Source organism: Coffea eugenioides, chromosome 4, assembly GCF_003713205.1.
Source record: "Coffea eugenioides isolate CCC68of chromosome 4, Ceug_1.0, whole genome shotgun sequence".
NCBI classification, from domain to species: domain Eukaryota; kingdom Viridiplantae; phylum Streptophyta; class Magnoliopsida; order Gentianales; family Rubiaceae; genus Coffea; species Coffea eugenioides.
Window position 1 is genome coordinate 11,676,543 of NC_040038.1, and position 21,022 is coordinate 11,697,564.

The 21,022-nt window shown below is 35.2% G+C and overlaps 3 protein-coding genes across 5 annotated transcripts; all 3 read left to right on the plus strand.

The window, feature by feature from the left end:
• The first annotated feature begins 209 nt into the window (after positions 1 to 209).
• On the plus strand, positions 210 to 2,838 carry LOC113768838 (putative pentatricopeptide repeat-containing protein At1g64310). 3 transcript variants are annotated; one of them, XM_027313345.1, is made up of 4 exons: positions 210 to 1,980; positions 2,079 to 2,129; positions 2,259 to 2,343; positions 2,441 to 2,838. In XM_027313345.1, exon 1 carries the CDS (start codon positions 212 to 214, stop codon positions 1,862 to 1,864), a length of 1,653 nt encoding a protein of 550 aa, XP_027169146.1. In that variant the 5' UTR covers positions 210 to 211; the 3' UTR covers positions 1,865 to 1,980; positions 2,079 to 2,129; positions 2,259 to 2,343; positions 2,441 to 2,838. The 3 variants fall into 3 exon arrangements, with proteins under 3 accessions (XP_027169146.1, XP_027169145.1, XP_027169147.1); XM_027313344.1 differs by having other exon boundaries at positions 2,079 to 2,343; XM_027313346.1 differs by having other exon boundaries at positions 2,079 to 2,343; positions 2,479 to 2,838.
• Positions 2,839 to 5,055: 2,217 nt separating this feature from the next.
• Positions 5,056 to 10,093, plus strand: LOC113768801 (protein POOR HOMOLOGOUS SYNAPSIS 1-like). The gene is made up of 8 exons (XM_027313296.1): positions 5,056 to 5,634; positions 6,988 to 7,089; positions 8,239 to 8,304; positions 8,394 to 8,494; positions 8,659 to 8,852; positions 8,941 to 8,987; positions 9,412 to 9,439; positions 9,741 to 10,093. The coding sequence occupies exons 1-8, from the start codon at positions 5,314 to 5,316 to the stop codon at positions 9,806 to 9,808; spliced, it is 927 nt and encodes a 308-aa protein (XP_027169097.1). The 5' UTR covers positions 5,056 to 5,313; the 3' UTR covers positions 9,809 to 10,093.
• A 9,925-nt stretch (positions 10,094 to 20,018) lies between these two features.
• Positions 20,019 to 20,600, plus strand: LOC113769024 (protein LATERAL ORGAN BOUNDARIES). The gene has a single exon (XM_027313513.1). The coding sequence runs from the start codon at positions 20,019 to 20,021 to the stop codon at positions 20,598 to 20,600; it is 582 nt and encodes a 193-aa protein (XP_027169314.1).
• The last annotated feature ends 422 nt before the right edge of the window (positions 20,601 to 21,022 follow it).

Below are 21,022 nucleotides of genomic sequence, written 5' to 3' on the forward strand. Positions count from 1 at the left end.
AGAATTAGTAAAACAAAAATTACAACTCTGTGCTGTGAGAAATAAATTCAAGATTTGGAATTTGGAGGCTCAATACGAAAGATTCCTATTGCCGAGTGCTAATTTTTTAAGCTCCCGTCCTTTTACTATTTTGTGGACGTTCCATGAAATACAACATCAGAAACATAAAGATACCTCAATAGAGCTAACAACCTTAATATAAATGGCCTAAATGCTGATCCCATTTCGCTCTCTTCTTTCCGAGCTCTCAAGACCCCGTCAAACCCTTTTAAGAACCCAAATTTTGCATGCTTTTATAATCAAGACCCACATCTCAAAAGACCCATTTTATGCAACAAGGCTTGTGAGATTATATGCCATAAATAACGACCTGAGTTCAGCCCAACAACTGTTTGATGAAACTCCCCAAAGAAGCATTTTCCTGTGGAACTCCATTATTCGAGCTTATGCTAAAACCCACTTGTTTTCAGACGCATTTGCGTTGTTCAAGCGTATGCTTAGTTTGGAAACTAGCCCTGATAATTTCACCTTTGCGTGTATTCTGCGGGCGTGTTCTGAAAAAGCTGATATAAATGGATTGGAGATTGTGCATGGTCTAGGTGTTGTTTTAGGCTTTGGATTGGACTCAGTTTGTTGTAGTGCACTTGTCAGTGCTTATTCGAAATTAGGTCATCTTGATAAAGCAAGTAGAGTGTTCTATGGGATTCTTGAGCCAGATTTAGTGTTGTGGAACTCGATGATCTCGGGATATGGATGTTGTGGGAGTTGGGAGAAAGGGATGGAATTGTTCAGGAAGATGAGAGAATTGGGGAAATGCCCCGATAGCTATACGGTCGTTGGGTTGAGCATCGGTTTAACAGATCCTACTCTGCTAAGAATTGGAGAATCAGTTCATGGTTTTTGTGTCAAATGTAATTTTGGTTGGATTGGTCATGTGAATAGTGTACTTGTGAATATGTATTCTAGGTTGAAGTGTATGGACTCGGCGTATAAACTTTTTAATAGTTTGTTACAACCTGACTTAGTTACATGGTCTGCCCTGATAACGGGTTTTTCTCAGGCAGAACAGCATAATTTGGCCTTGGATTTTTTCAGGAAAATGAACATGGAAGGCAGAAAGCCTGATCATGTATTGATTTCTAGTGCATTGGCAGCTGCTGCTCAGATTGCAATTGTAGGGCCTGGGTGTGAGTTACATGGTTATGCTATTCGACATGGATGTCATTCAGAGGTCACGGTGTCATCTGCTCTAATTGACATGTATGCAAAGTGTGGATATTTGGGGTTGGGGATGAAGCTTTTCAAGTCTATGCCTAAAAAGAATATAGTTTCATACAACTCAATAATCGCCTGTCTTGGCTTGTATGGATTTGCAGCTGAGGCCTTTCAAATTTTTGAGGAGGTACTTTCAGAAGGCATCAGGCCAGATGAATCTACATTTGCTGCTCTACTTGGTGCATGCTGTCATTCTGGCCTCGTTGATGCTGGTAGAGAATATTTCAGAAGAATGAAAGATGAATTTGGCATTTTGCCTAAGAATGAGCATTATGTTCACATGGTCAAGCTTATTGGAATGGCTGGAGAACTAACAGAGGCTTTTGAACTTGTCCAATCACTACAACAGCCGGCTGACTCCAGCATTTGGGGTGCACTTCTGTCATGCTGTAATGTTCATGAGAATTATGAATTGGCGGAGGTGGTTGCTGAGAATCTCTTTAAAAGTAAGCAAACAAAAAACAGTTACAAGGTTATGCTCTCTAACATCTATGCTAGTGATGGAAGATGGGATGATGTCCAAAAATTGAGGTTTGATGCAGAAGACCTTAAAGGGAAAATTCCTGGGATTGCTGGATTGATAGTGTGAAATTAGTGAAGTGTGAAACAGGTGCATGATTCAGTGCATCACGGCATCTTGGTTGAACCCTCTTCCATAAATTAGTAGCCAAGCAACTGGATCTGCATAGCTGACAAACATTTTAGGTAATAGGGCATACAAGAAAATCACTATCAGCCACTATAACATCCTGATTTTCAAAAATTGAAATGAATCTGATCTTCGGTTGCTCTTCTTTCAACAGGTTTTATTTTCTCTGATGATCAAGTCTAAGCTGCCAGCTAATTGGGATATGGTAAGAGCCAGCAAGTTGTTGCGCTGAAAAAGACACTGATCACTCCCTTGACTCTTAATACCAGGCAGAATTTCAGTATGCATAGTTACAAGGATCAATAGCTATTACATCTAATCTCCATCTTCCCAGGATAACTAAACGTCGACGGAGCTTCAAGTTACTAATGACTGGATAAGTCCAGGAAGGTGTTGAACAGCTATGTCCTCAAAGACAGGTTATTTTCACTTTCTTTGTACAAATCCATTGTTGTTCATCTTGTCGTAATCAATACATAATGCTTGTTTTTTTCTTTCCATGGCCCATCATGCTAGTCCAAGGCGATTTATAAGGTGGCTTCTTCTTGTAATAGGAGGAGGATTCAGTACGGCCCTGTTGGAATGCCCAACGAACCACATTTTAAAGATGTCTACAGGACTTAAGAATAAGTTCTTGAGGATTGGAAGAATTTGGTGGAAGATGTAACAAAGAAATTAGGGGGATAGGAATTAATCTTGTCTGTTATCTAAATTGGGACATGGTGTCTTATAAGTGTAGGTGCCAGTCAAATGGGAGTTGCAAAAGTAAATTGTAGCTGGAAATTGTAGATCCCCAGTTATTTGTACTATTGTTTTCCTTGTTTTAGATTGAGAGTGGCTCTAGAAGATAGGGAGGAGCAGCATTTTGAGAGAAGCATAGAAGCTAGAGAGGTGCATCGTTATGTAATCTGAAAACTGAAGTAGATAATTGCGGTTGCAACTCAATAGTCCAAGTTACTAGCAAGTCGCGCAATGCTAATTAGAAGGCATCAAATTTACTTACACTAGAGAAACATATGAGTGTGTTTGGACGGGAGATTATGTGAAATATCATTTGGAATAATTAATGTATCACTTTTATAATGTGATGTATGTAAAATAAAAAAATGATTAAAAAATAAAAAGATTAATTGAAGAACATGTATATGATGCAATCAAATAATATTTTGCAAATAAACCTCGATCCAAATTTGCTTGCATAGCCAAATAATTAAGCAAATCGAACTAAAAGCTAATAATAAAGGAAGACGAACTAAAAGTCACAAGATGCTTTTAATTGTGTTACTTTAGCCTATATGATTCTCTTTCGACTCTATTTCTGCATTTGTTTCCTTCCTAATCAGTATAAATTCTAAGGGATAATTTTAGAAACCTCCCTCGAGATTTGTCATAATATTATTTAGCTCCCCTAAATTTTTAAAATCTCACTTACCTCCCTCGTCAACTTGACAAGATTAAATATTCCTATCAGAGGTCACAAATTAACAACAACATTACGCTTGCTCTTAATAATTATTTAACCAAAAAGGCAAAATAGAATAAAATTTTAAAAGCAAAAAATGTAAATTAAAAAAACAAATTGCTAGCTAATAATGGTCCATATTTTTTTACATTGGAGTCATGGTGGAATAACAAAGGACATGAATAAATTAAATCTAATCAAGATAAAACCATTTAGGAGGATTTTAGAAGTAATTAACGCCTTAAAAAATTTCGTGCAAAGTTACAATTAAGGAATCCAAGATATTTTTTTGGGGAAATTTATTTTAATTCATGGTGTAGTTTAAGTCTATGTTTTCAGAACCGGACCGGGTATCAACTCGGCCGAGGTCAGGGGTCAGAGGTCAATGGGTTCGACCGGGGGTCGATAGGGGTCGAACCGGATGACGTCATAAATAAAAATTATTTAAAAATTAAAATATTATATATAAAATATCTAATAATATGTTAATATTAATAAAGGTATATTCATATATATTTGATATTTCAAATATATTTAACAAGAAAATACAAAGAAATTAGAACAATCAAATAGCAATTTATGTTATTTAATAAATATTAACAAGTTTAGAATTAAAATTATGAATTTAATTGAAAAATAACATCAAATTTTAGGACAATATTTATAAAGTATGAAATATTTGAGATATATTAATAAGTTTTAACAATTTAGGGGGCCAAAACATAATATTGAAAAGATTGAGTTTTTTTTTAAAAAAAATGCCCATTGAACCGGAAAAACCGGTTTTTCCCCGGTCAAATCCGATTTTTGACCCGCTTTGACCGGGCTTTAAATTTCCGGTTTTTTACCATGACTCGGACCGGACACTTGGCCGGTTCGACAGTTTCGACCGGCCGGCCCGGTCCGAGTTTCAAAACAGAGGTTTAAGTTGTATTGAAAACTAAAATAATCTCTTCATGTGTTTGAATTTTTCAAAGTGTAAATTTTACTTTTGTTCCAATACAATTAAAATAAATAGTTTATTTCAAGAAATTTATACCTTATAAAAATTTAATCTTATTTTATTTTTTATTGTTATTATAAATTTCATAAGTAGGATAATACAAGGGTAGCATTAGAACAAAAGTTTTATCTTTCTTATATTTCCTCCAAAGGGGTTAAAATGTTATAAGAAATGTCAATCCAAAGGAGGTAAGTAAGATTTTAAAAATCTCAAAGAAATTGAGTGATATTATAAGAAACCTCAGGGAGGTTTCTGAAATTATCCCAAATTCTAATCTACCCTTAACTTTAATTTACAATTTCTTGGGCAGAAAAGATTTGCTGTAACACTTATTTTACACTACAACTAATTTCTTCAAAACGATAATTTTACACTCTAATAGTCAAAAAAATTAAGTTCACTCCAAAAAGGAGGTTGCCTACTTGCATTTGTCATTTCAAAACACATTTGCCTGCACTAATACACGTGATGGTGAAATGATCACCAATCTTATGTTTGTCTTAGTATTAATACAGTAATAGTACTAAATAACTGGATTCAATTTACATTTTCAGTTTTTTGTTTTTTGACAAGACCTGGGGAGGAAATTGACATTAAGCCAAATCTCGAGGATTAAAATGCAAATTATCCTTCCAGAAAATGGCAAATAATAATTCCCTCCATTTACCGTAACCGGTTTTCCTACACAGATAGTGGGCCCCTGCCACCGCCAGTTGCCAGACTACTCAGTTTCGGCACTATTCCATTGCCAGTTTCCTCCAAGACTCGGAATCCTTACTGGTTCATCAATGGCGATTACGCACACTCACACACTGTTTCGCACTCAGGCTTGAAGAAAAGAAATACACCAAAATTGGAAGAAGACAACAAGGAAGAAGATTTACAAATTCCATAGCAAAACGAAAAGAAAAAAGAAAAAAAATCATGGACCCTGGAGAAATTCAACCAGAACAGCAGCAACAGACGCTGGCTCTGAAGCAGCAGTTTCAGATAGACTACTCTGTGTTTTTCAACTACACGACTACCTCAAGCTACCAGAATTCTCGATCCTTGCTGCAGAAGGAGAAGAACAACAACAACAACCAGGTTGACGAGCGCCTGATTCCGCATACGAAGAAGAGGGGTAGGAGTAAAGGAGGCGCTTGGCTCTCTTCTTCGTCTTCTTCAACGGCTTCTCTGTTCCTTTTCAGATACACTTGTCATTCTCCGCTCGTCCTCCTCATCTCCCTTGCTGGAAGAATCCAAGTTAGCATTGCCACCCACCCTTTTTTCCTTTTCTTCTCTTCTCCCCCCCTTTTTGGTTCCTTTACTATGTAGTAGGTAATAATTTCTAGTAGCATAAAATCGAGGAAGTGGGAAAAGATGGGCCATTTCCACTTGGGTCAACCTTTGTTCTCGATTAGTCTATTTGGGTGGGCCCCTTTTGTTTTTTCAGCTGGAAAATTAGAAGCGGAAAGGCTGTGTAAATGTAATGGGACCTCCTTGTATTGGAGCTCTTTTTAATTCCTTTTTTTATCTGTGGCTTGTTTTGTTGATTAAATTGATGATAATTAGTTCAATTTTCTGGGTTTTTTATGTTATTTTTTTGCTGGATCACAGGTACTCTTTTTTATGATGTCCATGGGTTGTTTAATTTATGTATATGTCTATAGATAGGGTGCTTCAACGGAATTTACAGGGATGCTGTGTATACTTTTATTTTCTCAAGAATTGAACCCTTGATTTTATGTCTGTGATGGAATCGATGGGAAATTTGGGGAAAAGGGTCCTTAATTTGATGCATCTCTACCGAATGTTGCCCCAGACGTATAGCATTCTTACTTCTCCACAAAGGCTAGCGATATATGGAATGCAGTGTTGTTTATTATGCTATATAACATGAAACTTTGGGCTTTGAATTGATAATGTGAAGAGATCATTTTGAAGGACGAGTGCTTCAGTTTTCATCTTTTTACCTTTTCCATGGTCCAACTCTGAAGCCTCTGCTTTGCTGCCAATTTTGATCATTCTGAAAAATAAATGGATTTTCCTTGGTTTGATATTGCTTGGTACAAATGCTTTTTTGGCTTTCATTTTCAGTGCATTATGAATTTCCTCCTGCAATCGCTTCAATTTTCACTAACAGCAGGGCTTTACTATTTTGAGGAGCTAATGAAGTGGCTCAATGCCTTGCAGAGGTATTACTCTCCGAAAATTACTGAATTTGTAAATGTGCGATGGTTAATGATTTCACATATAGACTGTTAACTCGATTCTGCATTCTGAAGATCATTTCCTGCTTTTGTTCTATAGCATTTGAGATTTAATGTTCGTCTCGTTGAGCTGATCCTTAAAGGGTCTCCATCTTATCAACTTTTTGATAATGTTTATAGATTTTGCTGATGTTTTTCCAAAGAGTCTTTCAGTCACCTATGTAGACACTTTTAGATGGATCTTACTATAGTAAATATAATGGTAAGAATAGTTCTGATTTAATGAGCACCTGATGTAAAGTGTTAGTTCAGGATGGATACATGACAACACCAATGACCCCCCGCCCTCTCTCTCTTTCTTCTTAGCTGTAAATAGTCCTCAAAAGGACCTTTTCATATGTTGCAGGAGGAACACTTCATTTCCAAGCTGCACTTTTCTTGGCCCCAGATGTCATGCGCATCCAGTAGCAGAGTGGTACTTGCAAGCTACAAAGACTCAGTGGGCCAGGCAAGGCTTTCTCACTCTCATTGTAATTACAACGAAGGATTGTTTTGTTTTCATGCTTTATGAGATGATGTTCACAGCATCTTCAGAACACTTATTCCGAGACTGAACAATGGAAAAGAATTATATAAAATTTCCAGTCCTTTTCATTTTTTCTTACAGGTTTGCATTACTAGACATTATATAAAATTGGTTTTGCAGGTGTTTCTGTATCAGCGTAATATGAACTATGATTTTGCTTTCATTGCAATCTGTAGCATCTACTTATCAAAGTTAGCATCAAACATCTCTTGAATTGGGAATAAATGAAGCAAAAAGAAATCCAAAAGAGAATAGTCTGTCATATTTTGGTGCATTCTGCTGCTTGATTAAATAGGATTAGCACACCTCATAGTTACAAACTTTTGTTGCCACAAAGCTGCATGATTAAACAATTCTATACTCAACTTGATTTCCAGCTAGTCTAGCCCTTCAGCATGCTTCTTCTTAGCTTAATCCCTTTTTTCTTATCTCTTCCTTTCTCAGAACCATGTTTATTTACTTGATAACACTGTGTGGAGATCTTGAATAATGAGTGGTTCGGATCCTGCTCAGTTTCCATAAGAATCAATGAGCCTTTCTTGTTGCTTAACAAATCTACATTTTGCCTTTAACAAGTCACGTCATCCTAGGATTTCCTCTCGGACATAGAGAACTGCTTTGTTTCTGGCCTAAATCTCATTATACTTCCATTTATATCCTAGTCTTTGCAAGAAGTATCTTCTTTCCATGAGAAATTTGATGCCCAGCTCCTGTACGATATTCAAAGAATTTCTCATTAACCTGTATCTTTCAAGAAGAAGAGTTTTGAGAAGGTTTTAGAAGCTTGATGAGGAGTTGAAAGTCATATGACAATCTCAGACATGTTTAATCTTTGTTATTTAGATTTATGTTTTACTAAGTAGAAATGCTTGCATGAGGTAGAATTACATTTCTCTGCTTCTGTTCATCGAAAATTGCATGTAATATCAACTTTATGTTCCTTACTATTTATACTGAATTTTTGGGCTTTAAACATCCAGTTGAAAGCTGACTCTGAAGTTTCTATTTCATAAAACTTGTGTGCTGAGAGTTTGTCCTTCTATCCCTAACGACTGCGACAGTGAATTGCAGATACAAAAGTTTGCTATGCGTTTTGTGAACTCATTGGAGTCACAATCTTTCATAGACTCCTTGAAGGTAAAACTCTGCGGTACTGTCCCTTTTTTACTAACTAATTTGGTTTATTTTCTTCGTCATGCAACTTAGATGCATACATGATCTTGCAGGAGAGCTTGAAAGAAGTGGAGGCAACTGGGGCATCGACTGGCAATTTTCTACTAGGACAACCAGAAAATGAGTGCATTCAAATGGATGGAGTGCATCAAAGGTAAGTCAGATATTTCTGATCCAGACAGACTCCGTTTATGAGCCCCCATTGAATAAGGGAAAATTAAGCAATGAAGTAAAAGGGATCAAAAATCAAATTAATATTAGAAATACCAAATGGAGGAAGATAAAATTAGTGCTGATGCTTAGTACTTGTGCTTCCAGTGCGGCTGAAGAATTGAATCCTATCTGTCCAGCTAGTGATGTTACTCCTCTAGTGCAAATGTCTGTTAGTCATGATGTGGGAAATGCTGTCTCTAGGGAAACACTATCTCCTGCTAACAATAGAAGCATTGATGGAAACCTACCTTCGAGTTTCACAGCCTTCCTTAATGATAGCTGTACTGAGCCACAAGAAGGTAAATCAATAATTAGACGCATCGATGTAGCATTCAATCTGCCTCTCAGATATCTTGTTCTAACTCGTTGATCACTCACTTGCAACAGAACCTTTGAATGTCGCCTTGGAAGATGATCCCTTCTCCCACCTTGTGGTAATGTTTGCAATTTTACTGCTTATTTCCCTCTGCTTTGCTTGTGGCTTTTAGTTTTCGAAGGGCATCATGCAGTACTACTGGCATCGCCCGCAAACATTTACATTTTAGTCATCTTGCAACAAAAGTTTCAAAAAATGTGAAGTTTCCGTTTGTGCCCACTAACAAAGTTTCAAAAAAATGTATGCAATGATTAAACCTCCATTAATTTTCTTGATGTATTCTTCTCAAGTGGCTGACACAAATTAACCAAGTTCTGGTGGCCAATTGAAAAACCTGTAATTGACACTGCTTACTGGGCTTATTAAAAATAAATGTTCACAGAATGCCAATTTTTCTTTCATTAACATGAATATTTACTGCAGCTTCCCTCTTTCATCTGTTTTCCCTATCTCATCTTTGTTCTTGTTTGGTTCTTTGGCAGAAAAACTTGTCTGCTTCTACCTTTTATGGTGAGTAATCATTAAACGTACAAGTTTTCCATCACACTTATTTGTCGTCAAATGATTGTTTAAGTCAATTCTATCAAGTAGTGCCTTCTTGAAATCTGCATTAGCATCTCCTATTTCAAGCTTATAATGATGGTGTATTTGCTCCATCTTGATTCAGTTCCCAAAACTGGATGTGTATGGTAACATAATTTGAAGAAAACTCTGTTATGTTCCAGTAGAGACAATTTATGTGTCCACTTGGATGTTCTTTTTATCAGTGTTCCTCTATTAGTTGCATTTTTTTTTGTGTTTCTTGTCGCAGTCATGTTGGGTAAACTGGAGAAATTCATCAGAGACACCGGAGGAGACCTGGCTTTACGGCTGTCCTGATTGTTCATCTACTCCTCTGTTAAAGTTGAACATTCTCCGTTGTTAATACCATCCTTCAAATACTCTGTCATAGAACTTGTAATCTTTAGTCTCATCTATCTATATATCCATGTATAGGCTTATGGTGCATCTTGGCAGTATGGTTTTGTTTGCATTTTGGTTCTTTAGTTCCTATATATTCAATTTGATCTCCTAATCTTCATGGATTGACTTAAGGGCTGTCAATGGGCTGGGCTAGCCTAAGCCCGGCCCTTTGGTCGTTAAAAAGCCCAATAAGTCTTATGTTTAAAAGGTCGGGCAGAGATTAGGCCTAAATAATATGTCCGAATTAAATGTGAGCTGAGTTTAGGTCTCACTAGGTTCAAGTTCAATTAAAGTTTGACTCATTCATATGTATAATTATGTGTATAATGTGTATATAATTGCATATTAAATGATATATATTATATAATTATACATGTTATAACATTAAACTATTAATAACTTATTTACCAATTTATAATAATTTATAAATATTAATATATTATATATAATTATGTAGCTAATTATGAGTTTGAACCGAACCTAATATGAGCCTTAATCTCATATTAGCGATAATGAGCCGAACTGATGCCTTCTAACCTAGACTCGAGCCCTAATTATTTTTTAACCCATGTTTGGGCTCGTCAAATCCGATTGAACTTTTGAAATTAGCTCATTTTTTACTACTCGTGCAATAAAGTTAAATACCGAATTGAATGTGACTTCATGTCACCTAGAAAGAGTTATGGATATCATTAAGATTGTCTCCAAAAGTAAGTCGTTTTGCATTATAGTTTTTATGACTTTTGGATAAATTAATTCTATGAAAAGAAGTGTCTTTACTCGGTGTGTTTAGTATGGAAAATTATAAGTTTGATTATGTTTTGCATCCTCAAAAAAGTTCTGGCTTTCGGAGTTTATTAAGTTTTGATTATTTATGCATAAATAAATGAACGAACAATGTGGATTCGAGGAATTTAGGAGGAAAGTTTTGAATATAACTAAAGATTGTCTTTTTTAGGTAAATATATACCTTTTCTTTCTTTTGATTAATCTGGTAATTGACTTCAATGGATACTTGAACATGGCCCCATTCAGTGTTGGAAAAAACGAAGAGGTATTAATTTGTTTAAACATTATCATTTGGAATTAAGTCTTTTGTATTTTTTGGAAGTACCAAATGATTTTAGCATGTATCGTCCTCTTTTCACTTTTTTTTTCCTTTTACTCCACATGAAGTAAAAGGCATTTTCAATCATTTTGAATTGCTTTATTTAGACTTTAGAACAACAAGCATAATTGTAGGATGTAGACTGCAATTCAACCATATATACTCCAAAAAAGAAAGAAATGTGCTTATGGAATAATTGACAATTGAAAGCGTTGGAGTAAAAATTTTGTATGATTATGGTATACCTAATACACAGGAAAACCCCCCCTGGTGGTTTCAAAAACATACAAAACGACACCTCATGTTTTGAACTAAATTGTAAACTAACAAAATTCATTAAACTTAACGGAATCCGGTAAACTTAACGGAAAATTTAACGGAATTCGGTAAATTTAACGATAAATTTAACGGAATTCGGTAAGTTTAACGGCCAAAACCGTTATTTTCGTTAAATTTAACGAATTCTATTAGTTTATAATTTAGTTCAAAACATGAGGTGTCGTTTTGTATGTTTTGAAACTATATGGGTCTTTTCTGTGTATTAGGTTTACCACAGGGGATTTTTTTGTTTTTAACCCAAAATTTATATATTAACGTAGTTTCATATATAGAATCGAGGTTAAGAAATGTGTTTGTGGAATAATACTTGGAGTTTCATAAAAATTCATTTGTGGAGTTTTCTTACACAAAGGATTTTAATTTCTTTTGGTAATTTCTTAATGCAAGAAAAATGTCATCAGAAAAGTGTTCTTCAGTAGTGCCTAATCGCAATTTGCCAGAAACCAGTAGTGGTGGCATGTAAGCAATTGACATGACATGAGTAAAATGTCAGCAATAAGTTTTGTGGAGAGATTTGTAGAAAATGATGGACACAACTGATGCAACTCGTGAAATATGTGTAGCTACTGAGTTCATGGATGTAGGCCTGTGAACGGGTTGGGTTTGAGTCCGAAAATTTTGGACTCGAATCCATTTTTATGTAATAATTCCGGGTATGACCCATATATTCAACGGATCTTGACCTTAGAGTTCTGGAACTAAATTCGATGGATCCCGGGTCACATTCGGACCTACCGAAAAGAAAAGATTCAAAGTTAAACATTTCAAAATTAAATTCAAAACTAATCACAAATTCAATCTCCAAACTTAAACAAATCAAATTACGAAACTAAGTCACAAATAATTCAATAGTCAATCCAAAACTAATCACAAATTAATTTACAAAGTCATTACTAAATTGTTAATTTTATAAAAGAATGTATTAAGAAATATTTATATTTTATAATTATTAATATATTATTCGAATTCGGACCGAAATCCTATATTCCATATCCGTCCCATTTTTTTGTTGTTAGAGTAAACGAGTTTGGGTTTGGATTCAAGTATCGGAATTATTTCTCAACCTATATCCAAAAAAAATTATTAAATTCGATCTGGATCCGAGCTCAAACTCTCGTTGACACCCTACATGGATGGTTTGGATCAAGGAGGATTAGGGAAATAGGGCATCAACATATCTCAAGGAGGATGATGAGCTGGTTTGTTTGGATTGCTTCATATTTCCCCAATTTTATTTGCTTACATCATTTTTACAATTTCCAATACACCTTTTTATCTTCCCAATATCTTTTTATTTCACATACATCACATCACAAAAAGTGCTACAGTAAAAATATCTCAAATAATCCCAAATAACTTACAATCCAAACAGAAAGAAACCGCAAGTTTATGGTTTTCTTCTCAGTATCCTAAAACTCTTACCTTGGATTCCCCACCAATCCTGAAGTCTTACTTTAACACTACACAAATCGCACGAATGTGGAAGTTCTATACTTGCTACTCATCTTCGGCCCCTCTCTCTCTTGTGTGTGATAAAGGAGCTTTTAAGGCCAATTGCATTGTTAAACTCCTACAATGAGTTAATCTCATAAAGTCTATAGTCAAAAGCAATTTTACAACCTCAGATAGATTAGGAATAAGAACAACACACTCCCTCCTGTTGTCGGTGTTTTGAAAATCGGATCGGATCAGATCAATCGTCTCGATCGATTGAATTGCAAACCGATTGTAGCTTCGATTTGATTCGATTCAATTCTATATTCAACCTAAAAATTAGGAATAATTTCAAAAACCTCGTTTGAGATTTCTGACAATTGCAGTCACCTCCCCTGAGATTTAAAAAATTATGAAAACCTTCCCTAAAAAGTATAGCTTGGTAACAATTGATATTGTAAGCAAAAAAAAAAAAAAAAAAAAAATCCAATGAATGTCTAATATTAACCCTCTGATATGTAAACAAAAAGTCTTTTCATAGCATCAAGGGAAGTAAGTGTAATTTTTCAAACCTTAAGGGAGATGGCTGCAATTGTTAGAAACTTCAAGGGATGTTTCTGAAATTATATCTAAGAATTAAATAAACCAATCAAAATTTAGTCAAACTGGTCAAAACTAGTTAAAAACTGGCCTTTGAACCAGTTTTTTACCAAATATTTCTTTTCTTTGTTATATATATTAATTTTATCCAAGAAATTTAATATCAAAATAATTAAAAACTTTTAAAATCATTGAACTAGAGTTGAATATGTCGAACTGGTGAACAGTGAATTGAGAGCTCAATACATATTGCCTACTGCAAATGCAAACAGGCTTTTCCCATATGCTACTTATATATATATATATATATATATATAGATCCTGTCCCTTGTGCAACTTAATGGTGGTGGGATAGACCTATTAGACTAAGGGGCTGATTTTCAAGAGAAACTTAGGAAGCCCAGTTGGTTCCAAAGGGTGCAGTGATTGGCTGACTGGATGGATGCACACTTAAGAAGCCCACTGTCCAACATTTCCTTTCAGATCCTAAATTTCTCCAAAAGCACAAAATAAATTAAGCTCTTGTGCATGAAAAGGTCTACTTTATTATGATCATTGTAGCCTTAGCCTCCTAAATCATATTCCTGGAAAGGAAACTCAACCCAAAACCTGTTTTAGCATCTTGGGGTTTTCTAACTTTTCTTCTACACATCCATTTCCCACCCTGGAGAATCAGAATCTTGTATAGGATAGACTGCATGTTGTTGGTCCACCTATCCTGCCAAAATAACCCAAGTGGGACTTTGAAAAGTATCTAAGCAGGAAAGTCAAAACATGAAAATTCTCACATTTACTCACTTTCTGTGAAAAAAAAAAAAACATAATGGACCATCCCAGATTGGTGTGATCTTTTGACGTTTACATCTCAATTTTATCCTTCTTTTGAGTTTCTAGAAAGGTAAAATTTTGTCATCTTTAAGCTGCAGCTTGCAACTTGCAAAATTAATTGCTATACAATATTATAACCCTTTAGTGTATGTAGACTAGTAGGCTATAAGCTTAGTTAATCTATTAGATCAGTCAATTAGTTCGTTCATCTTCTTGTCCGACCATTTCTTTTTTCTTTTCTTGGTGCAAATAAAGGACAAGGACTAGCAAGTTCTCCTGCAACTCATCTGGGCACTATAGATGTACCTTTTTAGTTTTTTGGGGGGCTTGCATCTTCTCAAAATACAATGAGAACTTTAACTTGTATCAAATGTATACCAAATATTGACTGTTGAAATTTCAATTTCAATTGTTTGACAATCAGAAGTTTTTGTTCCATTCACCAAAAGATGTATGCATATATCAAGAAATTCTACTAGTTAAACCTTGATCAAATAATGAGTAGTGGTAAAAATACTGTTAAAAAATTCTACCAATGGACCTCCCAATATGCTGGAGCATACTACTATTTCAAAATGACACCACAAAGGTGTTTAATGTTTACTAACTCTCCTAAATGACTTAAGTTTTGAACTCATGATTGGTCATCTCTTGGGCTTCAGTCCATGATGCCTTACAATTGAAGGCCTGTCTGAATGTGCTAGGAGACCAAGCACAAGGTACTGATCTAGCTTCAAAGATTGGGTCTAGTCCACAACAGGTAATGAGGGTGACCGTGAGGATATTAATAAGGTGACCGTGAGATCTCTGGTTCGACTTTCAAATCTTTTTATTTCTTTCAAACTTTCTCATTTCTCTCGTTCCTTACTTCTAAGGTTCGGAGTCTTTCTTAATTATTTTAAAAATACTAGCCTCAAAGTTGATATAAAGTTTGATACATAAGAACAATTGATAAATCTCCTTGCTTAATGGTAATTCCTTGGTCGCTTAAGCAATTGGAGGCTTTCAAGCAAATCAACTTTGACAATAGTTTCCTAACACTTTTGACCTTTGGAGACTTGACTCCACAATTAATTACTAGAGTGCAAAGGACTAGCATAACCCACTGAGCTTGAATTTGTGCAACTGTGAAAACATATTTGTGTAAACAAATATTAAATAATATTGTCGAAAGATGCTGAAAAGCATTCACATATTAAATAAATCTTCAGTCCGGAAGTTTCTATGTACGTAATTAACTTGATTAATTAGCATTCCTACAAAGGGAACTTGATACCCACTAGTTTCAATTCTCCTACTTATATTTTCAGATTATGCCAATTTTCCTAAGTAGTTCAGGCTACAAATGTACCAAGAAAAAGCAGTAAACGTTATTAGGCGTCATCAACATTTCGTCATTGATTCCAATCCCTCACATTCAGCTTAGTATGGCCTTTTTGCATGATAATTTAGTCTTTTGCAAGTGACTCGCAAGAATCTCACTAGAAGTCATGGTTCTTTTTGAGGTACATATTTCACTTTCTTTTCCTTTTTTTTTTTTCCGAATATTAGGATACTATATGCTAAAGGGCTCTATAGCTAGCAATGACTGCAAGTAAAGGGCCAGTAAAAATGAAGTTGGAATCACAATACAAGTTAGAAAAACTCCAATTTGCATGATGTAGGAGGCAAAAGAATTTTAACTTCTTAAGGCCATTAATTAAACCAGCCGTGCATAATCATCTAGGTCTCCGTGGTTAGGGAAGGACTCTTATTACGCTGCAGATTGTTGAGACCTGCGCCCATTGATAGACAAAACAATCCAGCATAATCCAAAACTATTTTGCCTTCAACCCTATACCTGAGAGATTGAGACTTGCTGGCAATCGCTGTCAATAATGGCCGCAAGTCTCAACAATCCAAAACTATTTTGCCTTCTACCCTATTCAATTTTTGTCTTCATTTTTTTTTATTGTTTCTGAAGGATAGTTGTCTGTCGCATTCAGAATTTCATCAGATATTATACATGTTAATTATCTAAAAATATTGAAAAGCTGTCACATTAACCACAGTATCCCTGCATAATACCAACAGTGGCTAAATGGTGACTCCATAGAAGTTGACAACGTGTTGACTTAAGTAGTCATGCTTCGAGTTTTTGTTAGACAGAATTTAATTTGCTCCAAAAAAAAAAAAAAAGAATTTGACAAAATGTTTTGCTGGAAAATTAATAAAAGCCTGAATGTCTGTGTAGTATGAGAAAATTATTATTCTCTTATTTATTGCTTTTGAAGAAATATCACCTTTCAGTTTTAAATTGAAATTGTGAAGGAAAAATAGTAGAGATTAAGAGATTTAAAGTTTAAAAAAGAAACTGCAAATTGTTTAGTTGCAAAGTTTGCATTAATATGCGCAATTTAAATAGTTACATGCATGGGAAATATTAAATGGAAAATGGCAGGTCTTGGTTTCATGTGGTTTTTCAGGGGTTGTAGTTTTCTTTTTACTTGTTAATAAACAGGTTAAAGATTGTTGAACCTGTAGAAGATAGTTTAATTTACATTTAGTAGTGGGGATTTGGTGTGGTATACAGCAGGATAAAACAAATAAACAAAATGAGAAATGTAGAGGAAAATGACTCTATCTTATACTGAAGTACAAACACTACGAGGTTGGATGCATGATCGTTAATATTAATACAAATTTGAACTTCGAATTTTGCGTACGTCGTATATCCAAACCAGTTGAAGTATATGCTGAGTGTAGAAAAAAATTAATTCAATAAAACAAATCAAGAATCATATAAAAACTTTTCCAATTGTTAATTCAGTGTAGCAATTGCACCCCATGGTTCATCAATTAAACATATTTGTCTGCAAGTTATGAACAATGCACAAAAAAATAAAAACGAAAAAATAAAGTTTGAACAACAATTATTACCACATGCGAAGGCCACTGGTGGTACAATGTCATGTGGACTACAATAATTAGTAGTGATCTACGTGAGAAACGAGTTCCCAGTGTATATTTCAAACTCGTATTATTTGTTTTTAATTTACAAGATTTATGCTGCATCATTTCTAAACTCAGTTCACTTAGGAGATCTTCAAAAGGTGGAATAACGGCTTAATGTTAACTCCAACTTAATTACTTATCTTTTTTGGGGTCATTGAAATATCACATAATGGTACTCAATTAATCTCATCATACATTCCAAAACTATTATGATAATATGATTGTAATGCCTGGGATTTCGCTCAAGTTGTGTTAGCTTCCAATTGGACAAATTGACTTTTTTTTTTGGGGGTACAAATTGACTTAGAAACTCTCAAACAAATTTCGGCAGAACATGTTGATTCCCATTGCCTGGATTATGCTGCAGACTGTTGAGACTTGCGCCCATTCTTATTGCATCAAATTGAATAGGTTGCCAAGAATGGGGTGAAATTGTGAAATGAGAGTCTAGTAATACTAGGAGTCAAGCCATTTATGGAAAAGCTACAATTCTGATCAACTTATATATCTAAGGGAAACCCTCTTTCAATATTCTTTTTTCATCATGATAACCTCAGCGGACAATTCAATACATAAAATATGGTAGATTACAAAAATAATTCATGGAATGATACAAGCTACAAATGTGTAAAAGCAACTCCCAAAGTTAAAAATTTTCTTCTCTGACGTGAAAGCTGGGAATTGGGACACAATTTATAACTTAGGAGATGGGAAGTCGTCCAACATCGCCAGAATCTTCTTTACAGAATATATTCATTCACCAGCACAACATGTTTGACTAATCCACGATATTATGCAGCATTACAAGATTTGATACGAATGATTCAAATGCAAAAAATGTAGGCAATTGGATAAACAGTTACGTCACTATAGACTTTATAGTGCTTAAGATTAAAGGGATCCATATTGTTGTATGCATCAATATATCCGGCTGAAGTTGAGCTGCTATATCTGACATACAAATGGATGCTTTTAGACATCCACCAGATAATAGTAATAGCCCTTCTTCTTCCTTCCTTTTTTTTTTTGTGCCAATTTTAGATCTCTCTTAGAGTTTATTTTTTTGAAAAAAAAAATCTCTAAAAGTTGGAGGATCTAGTGTACATCAATATATTCTTGACCTCCAAAGGTTAGGCTGTTTTTCCTTTTTCCATACTTGTTTCCTAGAGTCTGTAAAAAAGGGACAAATGAATGGAACATGATAAATGAGTGGCTTCTAGGTAACATTCTCATCCATTAACATGACTTAAAAAAAAGTAAAATAGTGAGATATTTTGTTTTGTCTATCAATGCATGAGAAAAGAGGGAAGAGGTATAGGGTAGAAGGCAAAATGTGGTGTTATCCCCATTCCCCACAGCCATGATATTATTATTAGATGCAGTGTCATAGTCATCTTTTTTAGTGTACCTCCCATTTATTACCTTTGTCTTTTGCCTTCATTCATTTCTCCTCCATCCACCAAATGCTCTTTGCCTGCCTTGCTATTCTTCCTATTTATCCTTTGCTAGCAACTGAATTTGCAGGGGACAAGTATTCACTCCTCAATTAGGGTTTCCTCTTTGAGAGAAAGTTTCACATCATCAAGAAACTATAATCCTGTGAAGCTCACTGTTTTCATTGGCTACAGCAAACTGTAAAGTTTGAACTTTGAAGAAACACTGTCCAAATTCCTCAAACAGCTCCAACAAGGAAAAAAGGTACTTCCCTTTTTGCTCTGTTGATCAAGCAACCAAGATCATGCAGGTCTAAGGTTAAGAGGAGCTTTCACATGTATATTGCTTTTTTAGTAGAATTTTCTTCCACAAGCTTATGTTTTTTGGGAAAGGCAAGGACTACAGAGATGCTACATTCCTCTAGCTTAGCTTAAAGTTTCTGATCTAGGGTTTTCCTACTTATAGATTGATTAGTTAAAACAGCAGATTTAAATGTCATCATATTTTACTTCAAGTGTGAAATATAGTTGCCAATAATTGCACTAGTCAGATCGCATATGGAATAATTTGAGAAGGGAAAGGAAAAACAAAACCAAGATTCAGAAGGATACTAAAGGAACTTTTATAGGATCATGTGAAAATAAATTGTTAGGCTTCACAGTCTGAGCTCTGAACAATTATTAATTTGTGCTGTTTGTGTGAGTTAATGAGTGTGAGAACACACACACACATACACACACGTACTCTAAAACATACACATACACAGAGAGAGAGAGAGAGGAGGTGGATTGCTTTACTAAAAACAAGACAAAACTTACACTTTAATTGAAGAGAGCATGCAAAATGCTCCCAAAGGTGAAGTGAGGTTACAGACTTGAAGTATGAGAGTGAGAAAAATATGGAGTTTTGAGAAACAGAAAAGTTATTAAAGAAAGATTTGGTTTTCTCATGTTCAAGTGAGGCAGTGTTTGCCTAAATATATTGATGGGCTAAAGGGATGACTAAGACTAGATTTGGAAGTAAGGGGATAAAAAAGTCAGCAATGTTCATCATTTGACTCTCACCATATATTTGGTTAGCATCATGATAATTTCAACTAATCACCAGAAATTATTGGATTTTGCATATAGACAAAATTATTTGAATTTTCCAAGTATGATTTCCATTAGAAGAATGGAGAGTATATGGCATATGCATTGAAAAAAGATTAAAATGGGACAAGAGTAAGAGTAAGAAAAAAGAAATTTTCAGTTGCGTTTAAATATTACAAGAATCCAAAGTATGTTAAGAATGTAATTGATGTGTAAGAGGGGAATCTATGATGGTGGCTGTTGTAGTCAAATTTTGTAATGCATTTGATTACTTGATTTTCTTTTGTGTGTAAAGGAAATGGCTTCATCCAGCTCCTACAACTCACCTTGTGCTGCCTGCAAATTCTTGAGGAGGAAATGTATGCCTGGTTGCATCTTTGCCCCATATTTCCCACCAGAGGAACCACAAAAGTTTGCAAATGTTCACAAAATCTTTGGGGCTAGCAATGTCAGTAAGCTCCTCAATGAACTCCTCCCTCACCAAAGAGAGGACGCAGTGAACTCCCTTGCATATGAAGCCGAAGCCCGAGTGAAGGATCCAGTTTATGGCTGTGTTGGTGCAATTTCTTTCCTCCAGAGACAAGTTGAGAGGCTGCAAAAGGAGCTTGATGCTGCCAATGCTGACTTGATTCGCTACGCCTGCAATGATCATATTCAACCTGAATTATCAGGCCCCCATGGAGCAATGCATCAAGTTCACCAGCCTATGACCCCCCGCCAGAGGCCGGTTGAGTACAATAATACTAGGAGGATGGGAAATGAAGGTGGAGGATTCTATCAAACCCCTAATTTTCAATATCCTTATCATCTGCCGTGGAATGATAATGATATCCACAGATATGGTGGTGGCGGAGGAGGAGGAGGAGGAGGACATATATAGTATATGAGTTCTGAGAGCTATTTATATATATTCTGTTGCAGGTTTACAAGAAATTACCTGTGTCATTTCTGGGATGAAGTCCTCACATGGTATGCTTTTTATTAGCTCTATGGTGTCTAGCAAGCCTCACATGCATGCCTCTGGCTAGACCATCAAGTCCTATTACTCCTAAAATCAATATTTTTGAGTGATTTAAGACCTAGATTGATGAACTGTGGTGAACTGAGGTCTATACTAAGGCTTGAGAATTTAGCTCTGGCATGGTCTGTTTTTGGCTACTAGAACTTTTTTCCTCTTTTTGTTTTCTTTTTTAAAATATTGTGATTACAGCAACTGTTAAGGCCCATGTGAGAAAGGGTTCTATCCTGTGGTGTAATTTATGTTTAAGAATAAAAGTTACTCTAGTGAGTTAATTGTAAAAA